The sequence below is a fragment of the Mustela nivalis genome, assembly GCF_964662115.1.
Source record: "Mustela nivalis genome assembly, chromosome: 8".
NCBI classification, from domain to species: Eukaryota; Metazoa; Chordata; class Mammalia; order Carnivora; family Mustelidae; genus Mustela; species Mustela nivalis.
The window spans coordinates 115241414-115254450 of NC_139027.1; the positions used below are offsets into that span (position 1 = coordinate 115241414).

The window sequence follows — 13037 nt, forward strand, 5'->3', positions numbered from 1 at the left end:
ATGAGCACCCAGGAAGAAAGTTACAGCTTCTCTGGCTGGGGGGAGAGGAGGAACTGGAACATCTCTACCCCATCCCCTGAACTTCCCAGGTAGATGGGGTCCTGGCCTGAGCTGGAGGGGCAAACCTCTGGAACCCCCTTCCCCAGGCTCAAGCCTACTCCCCACGGGGTATAGGCCAGCACCAGGACCTTCTCTGGGGAAAGTTTTGTTTCCTGGTTAACCAAGGCCCTCTCCCTGCCTCTTCCTCCTCTTCTGCAAAATGAGCTATATACCAACCTTGTAAGCTTAAGAAACAATATGCAAGTGTCTAGAACAGTCTAAAGGTCTTGTGACCACAGCTGTGCTTCGGATAGTGGGACAGATGTAGCCTCAGATGTCAGCACCTGGCACACAGCCTGGGCCTTGTTAAACTCTCAGCACCCATTGCTCCCTCCTCCCCACGTGGCCTGCTCCTAACCCACGGAGTGGAAATTTGACACCCAGGGCAGAAGTCAGGCAGCCTGACCCCACCCCCTTGGCTGGGACGGTGGCAGGAGGTGAAGAGTGGAAGAATCCTAGGCAGCTGAAATGCCTGCTCTGCTTGTATCTGCTGTGTGACTTGGGGGCAAGCGTATGCCCTCTCTGGGCATCCAGCAGCCTTCCTCCTTTGTATAATCAGGAAGGATGGAATGGAGCTTCTCGAGACCACCTAAGCAGAGTGGAGCTGGCAGATCTCAGTGGAACAGTGCCCAGAGCTCTCTCCCTCCCTGTTTCTCACTGTTCCTTGGGGGTCTACACAGCTACTTTTCCTTTTCTGGGGCAAGTCCCCTCACCCAAATAAATGTTATCCTTGGTATCAGCTGCCTGCTCAATGGAGAGGGCTTCTGGAGCTCTCAAAGCCCCTCTCTTCCTAAGCAAAGGCCCAGTATCCCCAGACCATCAAAGCCACACCCCAACACCCCCTCCCCAGCCATTGTGCCCTTGTGGGAGGAGTGTTGGGGGGTAAGCCCCAACCTTTGGGCATAAGAATCTTGGGAGAAAAGCTGGAGACAGGGCAAGCATCATTTAGACTCAGCCTAGGAATCTAGAGTCTCTTGTTGCTCTGGTAGGAAATCGCCTCCATTTTCCCATCTGCAAAATGAAGCCAACAATCATTGGCACCACCTAGTTCAGAAGGTAGATGAACTTCGACAAAGTGGTAATGGTGCCTGACATGTTGTATGTACTCTGTATCAGGCCATTACCTTACTTGTTCAAAGGAGGTCCTACAATCACAGACTCACATCTAGGGGAAGAGGTCGCCTGCAGGGGTATTCTGAGGGAATTTCCCGAGATCCCAGGTTTGGACCTGGGACTGGTTCTCCCAGACTGGCCCTTTTCCACTCTCTTGATCTTGAACTTGGCATCTCCCAGTTGGTAGAACCTCTGCTGGGTGCTGGGTGTACAGAGAAGAAAGTCATTTCTCTGATGGGGCAGGAAGGAAGGCTTCTGGGAGGAGGCGACCTTTGAAATGGAGTCTCGAAGGGTGAATAAAAGATGGGGGAAGAAAATTCCTGACGATGCAACAGCTGCAAAGGGAGGAAGTGTGAAGAGCAAGGTATGGGAATTGGAGCCCTATCTGCTGACCTGCCCTCACTCTATCCTGCCCTCAGGGTGCGCCATGGTCTTGTCAGAGGCCCACAGGACACGAGGCAGGTTACTCCGCTTGCTCAGTGCTTTATTGACCCAAGGCCCGGACAGATGAGTCAACAGGGCCTTCTTCAAACACAGCCCTCCACACGTCCTGAGATTCAGAATCCAGACGTGGCTCTGTCCTTGGCTTTGCCGCTTCCACAACATTTTGTCTTGAGTAACTCCAAAGCTTAACATGTAAAGATTTTGTCCACACAGACTGACACACATCCGTTCTTGCCGTAGGCGGTCACGCTCACTGAAATGCTTCCACTCAGCCATTTGTGTGTGCTGGACATTGGGCATCTGTGGCTCTCCATCCATCTGCCATCCATCCATTCATCCATCTGTCCACGCACAACAAGAGAGCAGCAAGTTCTGACCAATCGGACCCCGGGGTTCACAGCAGTGGGGGCTGAGCTGCAGACCTTAGCCCTTGCCCAACGGCCCCCCAAGGAGATCATCCCTTTCTGAGGCATCAGAAACCAGGGCCGAGTGGCTAATTAATGGTTGGAGTCTCTAACCCCAAGTGGAGAGAGGAGCCAGGATCTCAGCCCATGCATCTCCTGAGATGGGCACCAAGAAGGAGACAAGCACGCAGGTAACACTGAAACAGGAAAGAGTAAGAGCTTCTGTTTGTGCTAGAGGTGTTCACGTGAAAGGATGGGAAAGAGGAAGAGAAAGGGATCAAGACAGACACATCCAGGAGTGCCAGCGCCCCGGGGCAGGGAGGGGTTCTGCTTTGGCCCATCGGGGGCGGGGGTGGGGGGGTGGGGTGGGGTGGGGCCAAGGTGTTGCTTTCTCCTAGACACATACAAACAGAGCCCCTGGGAAAGAGGGCGGCTTTTCTGGACACAAAAAGACAAAGGGTTAACTCAAACAAGGAAGGAGAAAAAGCAAAAATGTTCCTGCGGGACACAAAATACTTCCTTTGAGCTGGACTTAATCCAGTTTCACCAAGTCAACAGGCTGGGATCTTCCTGGGGCTGGGCTGGGGTAGAGGCGGCGTGAGGATGTGGAATATGATTGCAGCAAGACATGAGGATTGGGGCTGGGTGCAGATGGACAGGACACCCTCACTGTCTTTCCCCTGGAGGGCAGTTGGGGCCTCGAGCAGACCCTTAGCCCCACAGGCCCCTGGGAGGCTGGCACCCAGGCAGCAAGGCAAAGGAGGCAGGCAGGACTGGCACCAGCCCTTCACTGATCCTGCAGGCGGCTGCAGAGCTCCCGCCGGCTCCGCTCCCCAGCCCAGCTTCGGGTCTTGAGGCGGAAAGTCTTCAGCTCTTCCCTGAAGGCTTCGTGGTTCATGGGCCGGTAGTCCTGGGGCTCACAGAAGGTCTAGGGCAGGATGGGAGGGTCCGTCAATATGGGGGGATGGGGAACTTTTAGAGGAAACCTCCCTTCTCCTTGGGCCACAGGCTGACCGAGCCCTTCCCTGCAGTCCAGCCCTCCCAGGAAGGCTTCAGCCGCGCCCCGCCCCATGGTACCGGGTGTTGGGGGAAGAACTCCTTATAGCCGCCCTTGAGGATATACATCTCAGGATAGTAGAGGCTGGGGTAGTCGTTGGCAGCTCTGTCGCGCTCTCTGATGAAACGGCACCTGCGACCAGCAGGGGCGTGCGGGTCAGAGCTGGGTGGTAGGGCAGGATATACCTCAGGAGACCTGTTCTTTGCACCCAGTCTTTTGTGGGCCTCGGGGAGCCACAGAAGGCTTGAGTGCAGGAATGTCAGCCATAAGAATGCTTTTAAATTGTCTGGCTACGGGAACCAGAGGAGGTTGGAGAGATGGAAGGAAGGAGGTAAATCAAGGGAGTTGTTTCTAGAAGGCAGTTTATAATCTTTGTTAGAGATAACGGACCTGGACAGAGAAGGGGAAGCATAACAGAGAGAAGTGGACAGAATTAGAGAGATCTTTTCAGGAGGTCCACATGAGACTTGGTGAGCACGAGAGTCGGGGAGCAGAAAGATCAGTCAAACCCTGGAAGGCTCTGCATAGCTGAGGGACAGGGCCCTTGGATATTACGGACACTGCTGGAGACTTGGAAGCAAATCTTGAGAGGGGAGGGGTGGTGACAATGGATGGAGGGTGGACATAGGCCTGATGGGAAGGATGGGGAGGAGGTAGGGAGAGGGTGCCATGCACAGGAAGGGAGGGTGAACGTCTGCTCTGGGGTGCCAGGGGACTAGAGGCCCAGATCTAGGTGGGGGCTGGGGCTGGGCTCAGGCCTCTTGGGCAGCAAATGGTTCCAGCACCCCAAAGCCTGAGCAGGAAGGTCAGGAGCAAACACTAGCTAGCAGACTCACATGCGGGGACCGCGCTCAGATGAGAATTCACAGTGGAAAATGAGGATGATCCTCTTGTCCAGATTACAGGGTGTGATGGGGCTCTGCAGCAGGAAGGTCTCAGCATCCCGTTCCAGGGGCAGGTTCACGGCAGTCTGCCAGAGGAGCTGGAGGTCAGGCCACAGCCCTGGGGCTGGGTGGCACATCCACCCTTGGCCATCCCCAACTTTCAGGGCCTGTCCCCATCAGCCCGCCTCACCTTGATGTGCCCGCCTTCGTACTCGTAGGGGTACCTGCAGTCCACAATCACAAACCTCTCCACGATGTTGCTGAACTTGCCCACCAGCAAGGCTGCCATCTGTGGGCCACAGAGGTGGGTCCCAGCAGGTCAGGCTGGCAGATGGGGGCTGACCCCAACCCTACCACCGGTCTGGCCTTACAGCCCATCCCCAAGGAAAGTTAACAGGCAAATGGCCATCCCAAATGTGCCTGGAGAATGGCTTTCCCCCACGTACCGTTTCTGGTGAGATGTACTTGAGATCTTGGTGCTTTCCATCCACAGTCTGCAGAAGGAAAGCCTGAAGAGAAGGGGAGAGAGATTGAGAGAGGCAGAGGGGGAGGAGAGAGAGAGAGAGAGAGAGAAAGAGAGAAGAAGAAGAGGAGGAGGAGGAAGAAGAAGGAGCAGAAGAAGAAGAAAAGATGAAATTGGCAAGACTAGAAGCCTAGAAAGGATAGTTTCTTTCCCAAGCTCAGAAAGCCACACCTGCTTTGACCTTCAAATTCAGCTCTGGTTCCCATAGCAACCAAGAGACGCCTCTTGGGCCTGACATCCAGGGAACAATCCCTTCCAAGGGGAAATGCAGAAGGGAACAGAAGAGATGAACTCCCCACCTCCTGCTTCACACTCTGTCAAGGCCCCAGCATGAGGCCCGAGGAGGCTCCAAGCTGGATATTAGTTTGGAAATGTTTTCCAAGGTTGAAACACAATGGACACCACAGACAGATCTGGAGTAGAGTCAGGAGACCAAGGACAGCCAGAGAGAGGAGTCTAGGTGAGAATATAGAAGAAGCTGTGCTGGACAAAACCAGGGGTGGATGGAGGGAGGAGGTACCAAAGCAGCTTCTGAGCTCAGGGGGCCACACAGTTAGGGATCGAGCCTCCCGAGGGTCCCCATTGCTCATACCTTGGAGTAATCCCCAATCAGTTCCCGGTGGTCACTGTCCAGGATAGTCTCAATCTCATCGTGACACAAGGACTTGGAGCGGAGGACACGGGCTTTCTGCGGGTTAGATGGTGACCAGGGTCAGGGGCCAGGCTGCTCCTCAGCATCCCTGTGTGGCTGCCACCTCTCTCCCTGCACCTTGCCCACTGCCACAAACCCCGCCCAGGTGTGCTAGCGGGGTGGACAGTAGCTGCCCAGCCCCTCCCCAGGAGGGCACCCACAGGTTCCTCGGCCTCCTGCTGCTCCTCTGGAGGGGTCACGCTCCTCCTGCGCTTGTTCTGTGTGGGCAGGTCCCTGTCGTGGGGCCGCTCCAACCTCTTGAGGATGGGTCGGATCACGCTGCAGGGCATGGATGGAGAGCGGAAGAGCCGCTGGCATTTGCTGTACATGATGAGGTCCTGGCAGGGGTGGCAGTTCGGGGGTCAGAGTACCTCCCCCTCCCCCCTACCAGCCCTCCCAGTTCTGGGGCAGCCCCTCAGAGACCCACCTGCTCCTCCTCCTTTTCTGAGGTCTTGACCAGTGGGGCGCTAATGAGGCTCTCCATGCCTGGGGGTACTGTCTTGTCATCCTGAGGCCAAATCAGCAAGAGGATGGTCACACCCACGGGCAAAGGCCAACCCCTTAGGCCCCAGGTCCTCCAGCATAGCCACATGGGGCAATACCCCAGAACCAGGAAACTGCAGGGCCCCACTTGCTGAGAAATGTGACCATGAGGGAGGGCCGGCCTTGCCTCTGTCCTGCAGCACCCTCCCTCCCTGCAGCTTCAGCCACCTGCCAGTCTCTGGTAGGCCAGAGTCTGCTAGGCCAGAGGCTGCACCATGACTCCATCAGCTTGCATTCCTCTTCTGACATCAGAATGAAGTCATGTTCTCCTGGCGGGAGATCTCCTCTTTTGGGAGATCCCGGGACAAGGGAGGACAAGTGCCTGGTGAGGCAAGGCTGGTTACCTTTAAGTCGCTCTCCAGGAGGTCCACAAATCCATCATCTTCCTCGGAGGCCCCCTCGGTGGCAGTCAGGGAGAATCGGCCTGGGGCAGGGGGACTCAGCTCCTCTACTTCCATCTTCTGCTCGGGGGTGAGACACTGTGTTGGGGGGAAACAGCCACAGACTGCTCAGGGGTGGGACCTGAGGCACAGAAAAGGTTCCCACTGCCGCTGGGTTCAGGGTCCCCCTCCTCCTCCCCACCCAGGCTGCCTCCAGGGGTGCCCACACTGCATAAAAGCCCACCCTGCAGGGTTCCTTTCTCCCAGTGTACCATCAGGTCAGGGGCTGAGTTTGGTCTCTGGGCAAAGGCTTCCCTGCGGTCGGCCCACTCTGCCAAAGCATGGGCATGGCTGGGATGTGGGGGTTCCCATGGCATCTTGAAGACAAATCCATCCTGTGGGCAACATGGAAGAGTGTCATCGAACGCCAGAGAACCATCCTAGCACACCTTCTTCCTTATTCCCCTGACGTTCTCCCACTCCAGCCTTCTGGAAGCATACATTCTCTTTGTCCTCCTCAGAGCTTCGGGCAGCTCGGCCACACGCCTCACTCTTCCTGCAGCGGCCAGGTGCTTGGGAGTTGGTGATGTTCCGCAGCACAGGGCTGTGGCCCAGAAGCCTCACCTAGAGAGCCAGGTAGGGCAGGAAGGACTGAAGGCTCTATTCCTCTGGCACCAGCCCTGACCCTACCTTCTCCTGTCCCTCCTCCGACTCCCCCACCTCCAAAACCCCATCTCCCACAGCCAGACCAGGGACACCAGACGGTTTCAAGTCTGCCCTCTGGGAGGTGACCCCAGATCCCTCCTGCCCCTCCTCCAGCCTGGCCAGGGCCTGAGCCTCCAGTGTCAGACCTCAGAGGGTACTCACCGGCAGGGACTGGAAACGTCGAATGGCAAACTGCTCGCTGCAGGAAGAAACAGGGAGACGTCAGGGCTGGAGAGTAGGGGGCCGTGCAGGAGAGCATGCAGGATGGCCCTCTGGCACAGATCCCTGCACATCCCTGGGGAAGGCAATGGGAGAGCACCTTTCCCATGCCTACTCCATCCAGTGGAGGGCATGGGGAGAGCCTGGGGTAGTGGACCTCCAGAGCCTGCTTGAGGAAGTCTGGGACACTTACTTTCGGATGACCCGGCTTGCTGCCTGGATGGCCTGCTCAAACCTAGAAGAGAGAAAAGTCCCATGCAGCCCACCTCCCCCTACAGCCCAAAGCCCAGCCCCAGCATCAGCCCCCTCTTTCCATCCACAAGGCCTGGGGCCAGGGCTCAGGTCAGTAGAAAGGAGAGGGAAGAATGGGGACTCTCAGGGGTCCAGGTATTGGGGAGGGGGGAGAGGAGAAGCAGCCTGAGATTTTGAAGCCTGCCCTGAATGGAAGAGGGCCCAGAGAATGGAGCAACAGAGACAGCTGGGGGAGGTCACAGGGTGGCTGAGGCGCTACCAAGGCAACGGTCTTGCCAGCTTGCCCACAGGCCTTCCACCTGTATGCAAATCACCTCAGTGGGGCCATATGGCCGCCAGGAAAGTCATCCATCCGTCCCATGATGACAGACTGTGGCTGACAATGTGGGTATCTCCAGGGCCTGGATGCCAGCAAGACTGAGCTTCCCTTCCCTTGTGTGGGGGCTGTCCCAGCTCCCCCAGGGAGAGGGGCCTGGTTTAGTGTGCTCCCGGATCAGCCACAGTGTGCTATGCCAGACCCCCTAGTGACAAATGTTCAGGGTCATATCCTCTCCTCCCTCCTATGGAATTTTCTAGGACCAAGCCTCCATCCCACCCCCTTCTCCCGCCTTAGAAGAGGCCAGCCAGCAAAGAATTCCAACAGATGTTCCTTTTGAGGCTGGGGCACAAGCTTCTATAGATAGGCCCCACCCCCTAGCTATGTTACCAGAGACCACCTGCCATGCGGGGCTTTTGTGTGTCTATGTGAGCTGAGGCGCGCGCACGCACACACACACACACACACGCTTCTTTCTGAGAAACTGTAACCGTCAAAGCAGGTGGAAAGGTTGGCGGGGGGGAGGGCCACTGAGGGCTAGTGTTAGGGGCATGACTCCCAGGGCTGGGGCGGGGTTGTACCCAGATAACCTGGCATTAGAAATAATGAATTTTATTGGCTTGGTTTCCCATCTGTGCCTGCGCTGCAGGAGTAAGCAGGGACAGTTCTGGCTTGTCAACCTGCAGTCCCCCCACCCCCACCCAGTTCTCTCCCTGTTTCCTGTTTGTGAACAAATCTTGTAGCCCAGCCCAGTTCGATCAAAGGCAGTGGGAGGAAAGAAAGCCACTGCCCTAACCCCAAAGCCATAGTCCCTCTGCCCAGTCTGGGGATGCCCAGCTGTCCCCACTAATGCCTGGCAGCTGCTCTCCCTGCCGGGGCTCTAACAGCTGGATAGGGACAGCTGTGCTCTAGAAGATACTACTCATGCCCCACAACCCAGGAGGAAGGACCTATCCTGAGTACAACTCCCTCACCACTCTCTCTCTCATAAAGGGCCTGGTCCAGGGGTTGGCAGGAAAGTGTCCCTGAAGCCAGAGGTTGCTGATAGGATGGCCAAGGGCTGAATCAACCTGTCACAACTGTTTCTGTTTGGCCTACAGTGAATTAAAGGTTTTGAATTCATTAGACCATATTTTAAAATTGTGATGTTTCATAGAAAAAAAAAAAAATGATGTGTATAAGCAAAAGAAAAAAGGGACATACACCAGACCTGTATTCCCACAGGCCAGGGGCTGGCTGAAGTATCCAGTGCTCCCATAAGCCTCTATCTCCACCACCTGGCTCTGAGCCCACACTCAGCTGCTCCTGTGGGAGCAGACACTGCTCTGAGACAGGAAGCAGAATCTCAGGACTTGGGAGATCAAAAGGTCACCCCCACATGTGGATTGAAGGGGTCTGGCCACTCTCCCAGACTTTCCCTGGTGGGTGTATGCTGAAACTAGGATTCTCAAAGGTAGGCGCCAACTCCTTGGTAGTGGGGATCCCTTTACTCACGTCCGCTCTGCCATCTTGGGGTCCATGGGGCTGGGAGAATCCATACACAGACCTGGAGGGACAGAGCACCTTGGTTTGAAAGTAGTGACATCCTCTGCACACATTCCCCCACCATGTCCCAGTTCTGTTCAGAGAGAGGAAAAACCTGTTTCTAGTTTAGATCTTGATACATTAAAAAAATGAAACAAAACCCTGCCCATGAACACCATGGGCTAATACACTGCCCCCCAAATTGGGCAGGGCTCTACTCCCTCCTTACTACAGAAACTCCCTTGTATACGTTTTATATTTTTTAATATTTAATTTATTTATTTGAGAGAGAGAGAAGCAGATTCCCTGCTGAACAGGGAGCCTGATGTGGGGTTTGATCCCAGGATCCTGGGACCATGACCTGAGCCAAAGGCAGGTGTTTTACCCACTGCGCCACCCAGGTGCCCCTCAGCTGTACAGGCTTTAAGCCAAAACTTTGCTAAGCATTTTTCTTAAGCTGGTTTAATTTGTTCTAGAGAGATAGTAACTTTTAAAAGAAAAGGTTACCGCTGAAGGCAAGTGAACATTCTAAAATGACCAACATTCAACCCTAATGCCTCCCAGCTGGGGCTGTGGTTCAGGGACTTTGGCGCCTGGTTTTAAATAGGTAAGATCTCATCTCCCCAAGAGGGCCCCACCCTACCACCCGCTCAGCCAGTCTGGGCTGGATGTGGGGAGCCCCACCAGAGGTGGGCAGGTGCAGGCTCCTGGGCCCACCAGGTTGTGGGGAAGATGTTAGTCTGATCAGCAGTGAAGTGGAGAGACTCAGCACCCCTCCCCCCCACTGCAAGCCCCATGGTACCCCTGAGCCTCACCTGCATCAGAAGATTCAGAGGACTGGGAGGACAGGGAGGATTCAGATGCCCGGCGCCGGGACAGGGACAGGCATGAGAGCAGGCTGCCTGCCTGATGCTTTGGAGTCTCACTGGGAAGGCAACAGGGTCCCAGGGAAGGAGAAACGTCAATGTGGGGCTCAAGGGCTAGCTGGCCCATCCATGTTCCCACCAGCCACCCACCTCTGAAGGGCTCACCCCTGCCCCAGGGAGGGCTCTGAGGGCCTGCCCTCTTCTCAGGTTTTCTGCATGCAGAGGCACTAAGTAGCTTTTCTTTGTTGATTAAGAAAGGTCCTCCTGGGTTCAGGGGGAGGTGAGCCCAGGGCAAGAGCAAGGAGGTGGGTTGAGGGCCATTCTGGGGATGGCAGGGCAGCAGAGTAGCCCTGGAGGGCCTTCCTGGGGACTCCTCAGGCCCCTATCCATCCACAAGCCTTTTTGGAGCCAGGGCAAGACTTAGGTCTCCATTGCTGCTGAGGGCAACCCAGCCTGGACACTGCAGGTTGCTCAGGAAGCAGGACCAGTGTTTAACCCCTTAACCTCAGGAAAGAACTGGGGGTGGAGGGAGCAGGAGCAAGGACAGAAGGGAATCAGCCTTCTCTGCCACCCTCAAGTTCCCACTCCAGGCTCAGGATCCCCTGCCTGGGGCAAAATAGTGGTGATAAGGGCAGACAGTAGGGAGCCAGCGTGGTGGAGGCACGCGGGAGGCAGGGGTGGGGGAGTGGGGGGGAATGGGACCGGTGGTCCCAACTCCAGTGTCTTGTGTTGCCAACAGCAAGTCACCTCGAGAGTGTGTGCAGCACAGACCTGGCCTCACGCCGTAGTCCCGGGTCCCTGAAGTAAGCACTACCCAGGACACCTCCCCACTCCGCTTCCCAGATTTGCCTCCCACGCCGGGTTCCACGGGAGGCCCGGGACCAACACCCCACACCCAGCATCGCAGTGCGCGGGCGTCCTACCTGCCGAGCCCGGCGAGGTTGTGCATGGTCTGGGTCAGGCTGGTGACCGGCGAGGAAGCAGCCGCGCGCTCCGGGGACCCCACGAGGCCATGAGCTCCCAGCTGGAGGCCCAGGAGGTGGCTGGGACGCTCGGTACCACCCCGCACTCCCGCCGGACTGAGAGCGGGGTCCGGCGCGGGCTCCGGTTGGGGCAGCTCCATCGCACAGCTGGCCGGAGCGAGGTGGGGAGCGGGCCCGGGGTGGGGGAGGGAGGGAGGAAGAGCCACGGGGTCGGAGCGAGGGAGGAGAGGGAAGCGGGGAGGGTGGGGCGGGGTGGAGGGACGCCGGGACCGGCCGCCTGTCCGGGAAGCCTCTAAGCAGCAGCTGCCACCTCCACCTCCTTATATATTCGAAAAATAACAGCGGCCGCGCCGCCGGCCGCCACCAATGGGGGCGCGGGTTAGGAGAAGGCGGGACCGAAGGCGGGGCCCGCGGGGTGAAAGGCGCGGAGGCTGACCAGCCCGGCCCAGCCCAGTTCCCGAATCTGGTCCGGGCTAAGGGCTGGGGGTTTCTCCTAAGCCTCCACGCGCCGCCCCCCGCCGCCCCAGCCTGGACTCCAGATCTTGGCTGCCCAAATTCTGCTTCTCGGGATGTGTTTGGAGTTATCCCCGGCGGAGAAGGTCCCTGAGGAAGCCACAGCCTCTAGGGTGGTCTCCCAGGGACACCCCCCCCCCCCCGATTTAACATCACCTACACCCACCAGTAGGCTCCACTCCGGGAGTTTGCCAGACACGGCTACGCGGTGCGGACTGTGTTCGCCACTCTACCAACCCGGGCGCTGAGGCGTGGAAAACTTCATTAGCTCGTTCAAGGTCACACGGGGCAAGTGGCAAAGCAGAAATTCACCCCAGGAGCTCCTGAAGCCTTCCTGCCCGCTCGACCCACAGCGCGGAGTGTCGGTGAAGCGTAATTGCCAAGCGGAGCCTCCCCCAACCCTCACAGGAGGTAGACCGGAGGTGGGGGTCCCGTGTAACTCATGGGGCCCCAGGTTATCTGTGACCCCAAGGGGTCCAGTTTTCTCCAACAACCTCAGAGGAGGCTCTAATGGCTAACCTAGCCATAGGTTTTGGCGATTGGAACCAAAGAAGGTGGCTTCCACCTCAGAACCAAGTTATGGAACTATCTCATGCCCACTGAGGGTTTGGCTAAAGTGAGGTCAATGGCATCATACTATTTAGTTGACGTTTCTTTGATGGCCAGGGAAACTGAATCTGTCACTAGTTTAAACTGAGCATGCAGATCATGACATTTCCTTCTCCCAACATTTTGTTCAGCTTCTGTGATGTGTCGGGTGCTGTGCTTCCTGCTGGACAGGGCTGAGGTTTCAGGTACGTTCCCGGTTCATCCAACTGGATCAAGGGTCCAGCTCCCAACCTCCAGCCACTACTCACAGCCCAGGATGTGACTGTCCTGGGGAGCAGGGTGAGTGAGCGAGGAGACCATCTGTGAGGCCTCCCACCTCGAAGACCAGAAAGAAAACTGAGGGATTGCATTTTCGAAATCAACCCAGCAGGGATTACTCCCATCCCACACACACACACACACACACACACACACATACTTCTACAGGGTGTGGGGAGGTGTGTGTGTGTGTGACCAACAAAAGGTAGGGGAGTATTACACTCTTGAATCCTCTCAAATTCCACACTCAGAGGTCACCTCTGGTCCAATGAGAGGCCAGGATCACAGAGGGGTCATTCCAGAGCATTCCATACATCAGCTCTGTGTATCTTCCTGAATTTCCTTTTGCCAATTAGATCACAGATTATGTGCTCAATGAAAGAAAAGAGAGAGAGAGAGAAAGTAAGAAAAGGTGCATGCCTGGGTGGCTCAGTTGGTTAAGCCACTGCCTTAGGCCCAGGTCATGATCCTTGAGTCCCCGGATTGAGTCCCATGCCAGGTTCCCAGTTCCATGGGGAGTCTGCTTCTCCCTCTGACCTTCTCCCCTCTCATGCTCTCTCTCTCTCTCTCTCTCTCAAATACATAAAGAAAATCTTAAAAAAAAAAAAAAGCTAATCAACAAAAATAAGCTAAAATAAATATTTGCAATCATAT

At 56.4% G+C, this 13037-nt stretch overlaps 1 protein-coding gene across 3 annotated transcripts; it reads right to left on the reverse strand.

Moving 5' to 3' along the window:
* Positions 1–1679: 1679 nt before the first annotated feature.
* On the reverse strand, positions 1680–12513 carry CDC25B (cell division cycle 25B). Of its 3 annotated transcripts, none has more exons than XR_014315299.1 (17): positions 10944–12513; positions 9970–10079; positions 9125–9176; positions 7256–7297; positions 7006–7042; positions 6640–6762; positions 6411–6533; positions 6103–6237; positions 5643–5723; positions 5377–5553; positions 5117–5212; positions 4448–4510; positions 4192–4290; positions 3954–4087; positions 3138–3249; positions 2438–2988; positions 1680–2387 (listed from the first exon to the last, which is right to left on the reverse strand). XR_014315299.1 is itself a non-coding variant. In XM_082744500.1 (17 exons), the coding sequence occupies exons 2-17, from the start codon at positions 11141–11143 to the stop codon at positions 2848–2850; spliced, it is 1725 nt and encodes a 574-aa protein (XP_082600626.1). In that variant the 5' UTR covers positions 11144–11322; positions 11683–12513; the 3' UTR covers positions 1680–2847. The 3 variants fall into 3 exon arrangements, 2 of the variants coding, with proteins under 2 accessions (XP_082600626.1, XP_082600625.1); XM_082744500.1 differs by having other exon boundaries at positions 1680–2988; positions 10944–11322; positions 11683–12513; XM_082744499.1 differs by having other exon boundaries at positions 1680–2988.
* Positions 12514–13037: the final 524 nt, after the last annotated feature.

Excerpts from the sequence above, each read along its gene's own strand:
- CDC25B (XM_082744500.1), bottom strand. The coding sequence starts at position 11,143 with ATGGAGCTGCCCCAACCGGAGCCCGCGCCGGACCCCGCTCTCAGTCCG. Across the intron at positions 10,080-10,943 it reads AACCTCGCCGGGCTCGGCAG|TGAGACTCCAAAGCATCAGG; the intron begins GTAGGACGCCCG and ends TTGCCTTCCCAG. Across the intron at positions 7,298-9,124 it reads CCCAAGATGGCAGAGCGGAC|GTTTGAGCAGGCCATCCAGG; the intron begins GTGAGTAAAGGG and ends TCTCTCTTCTAG.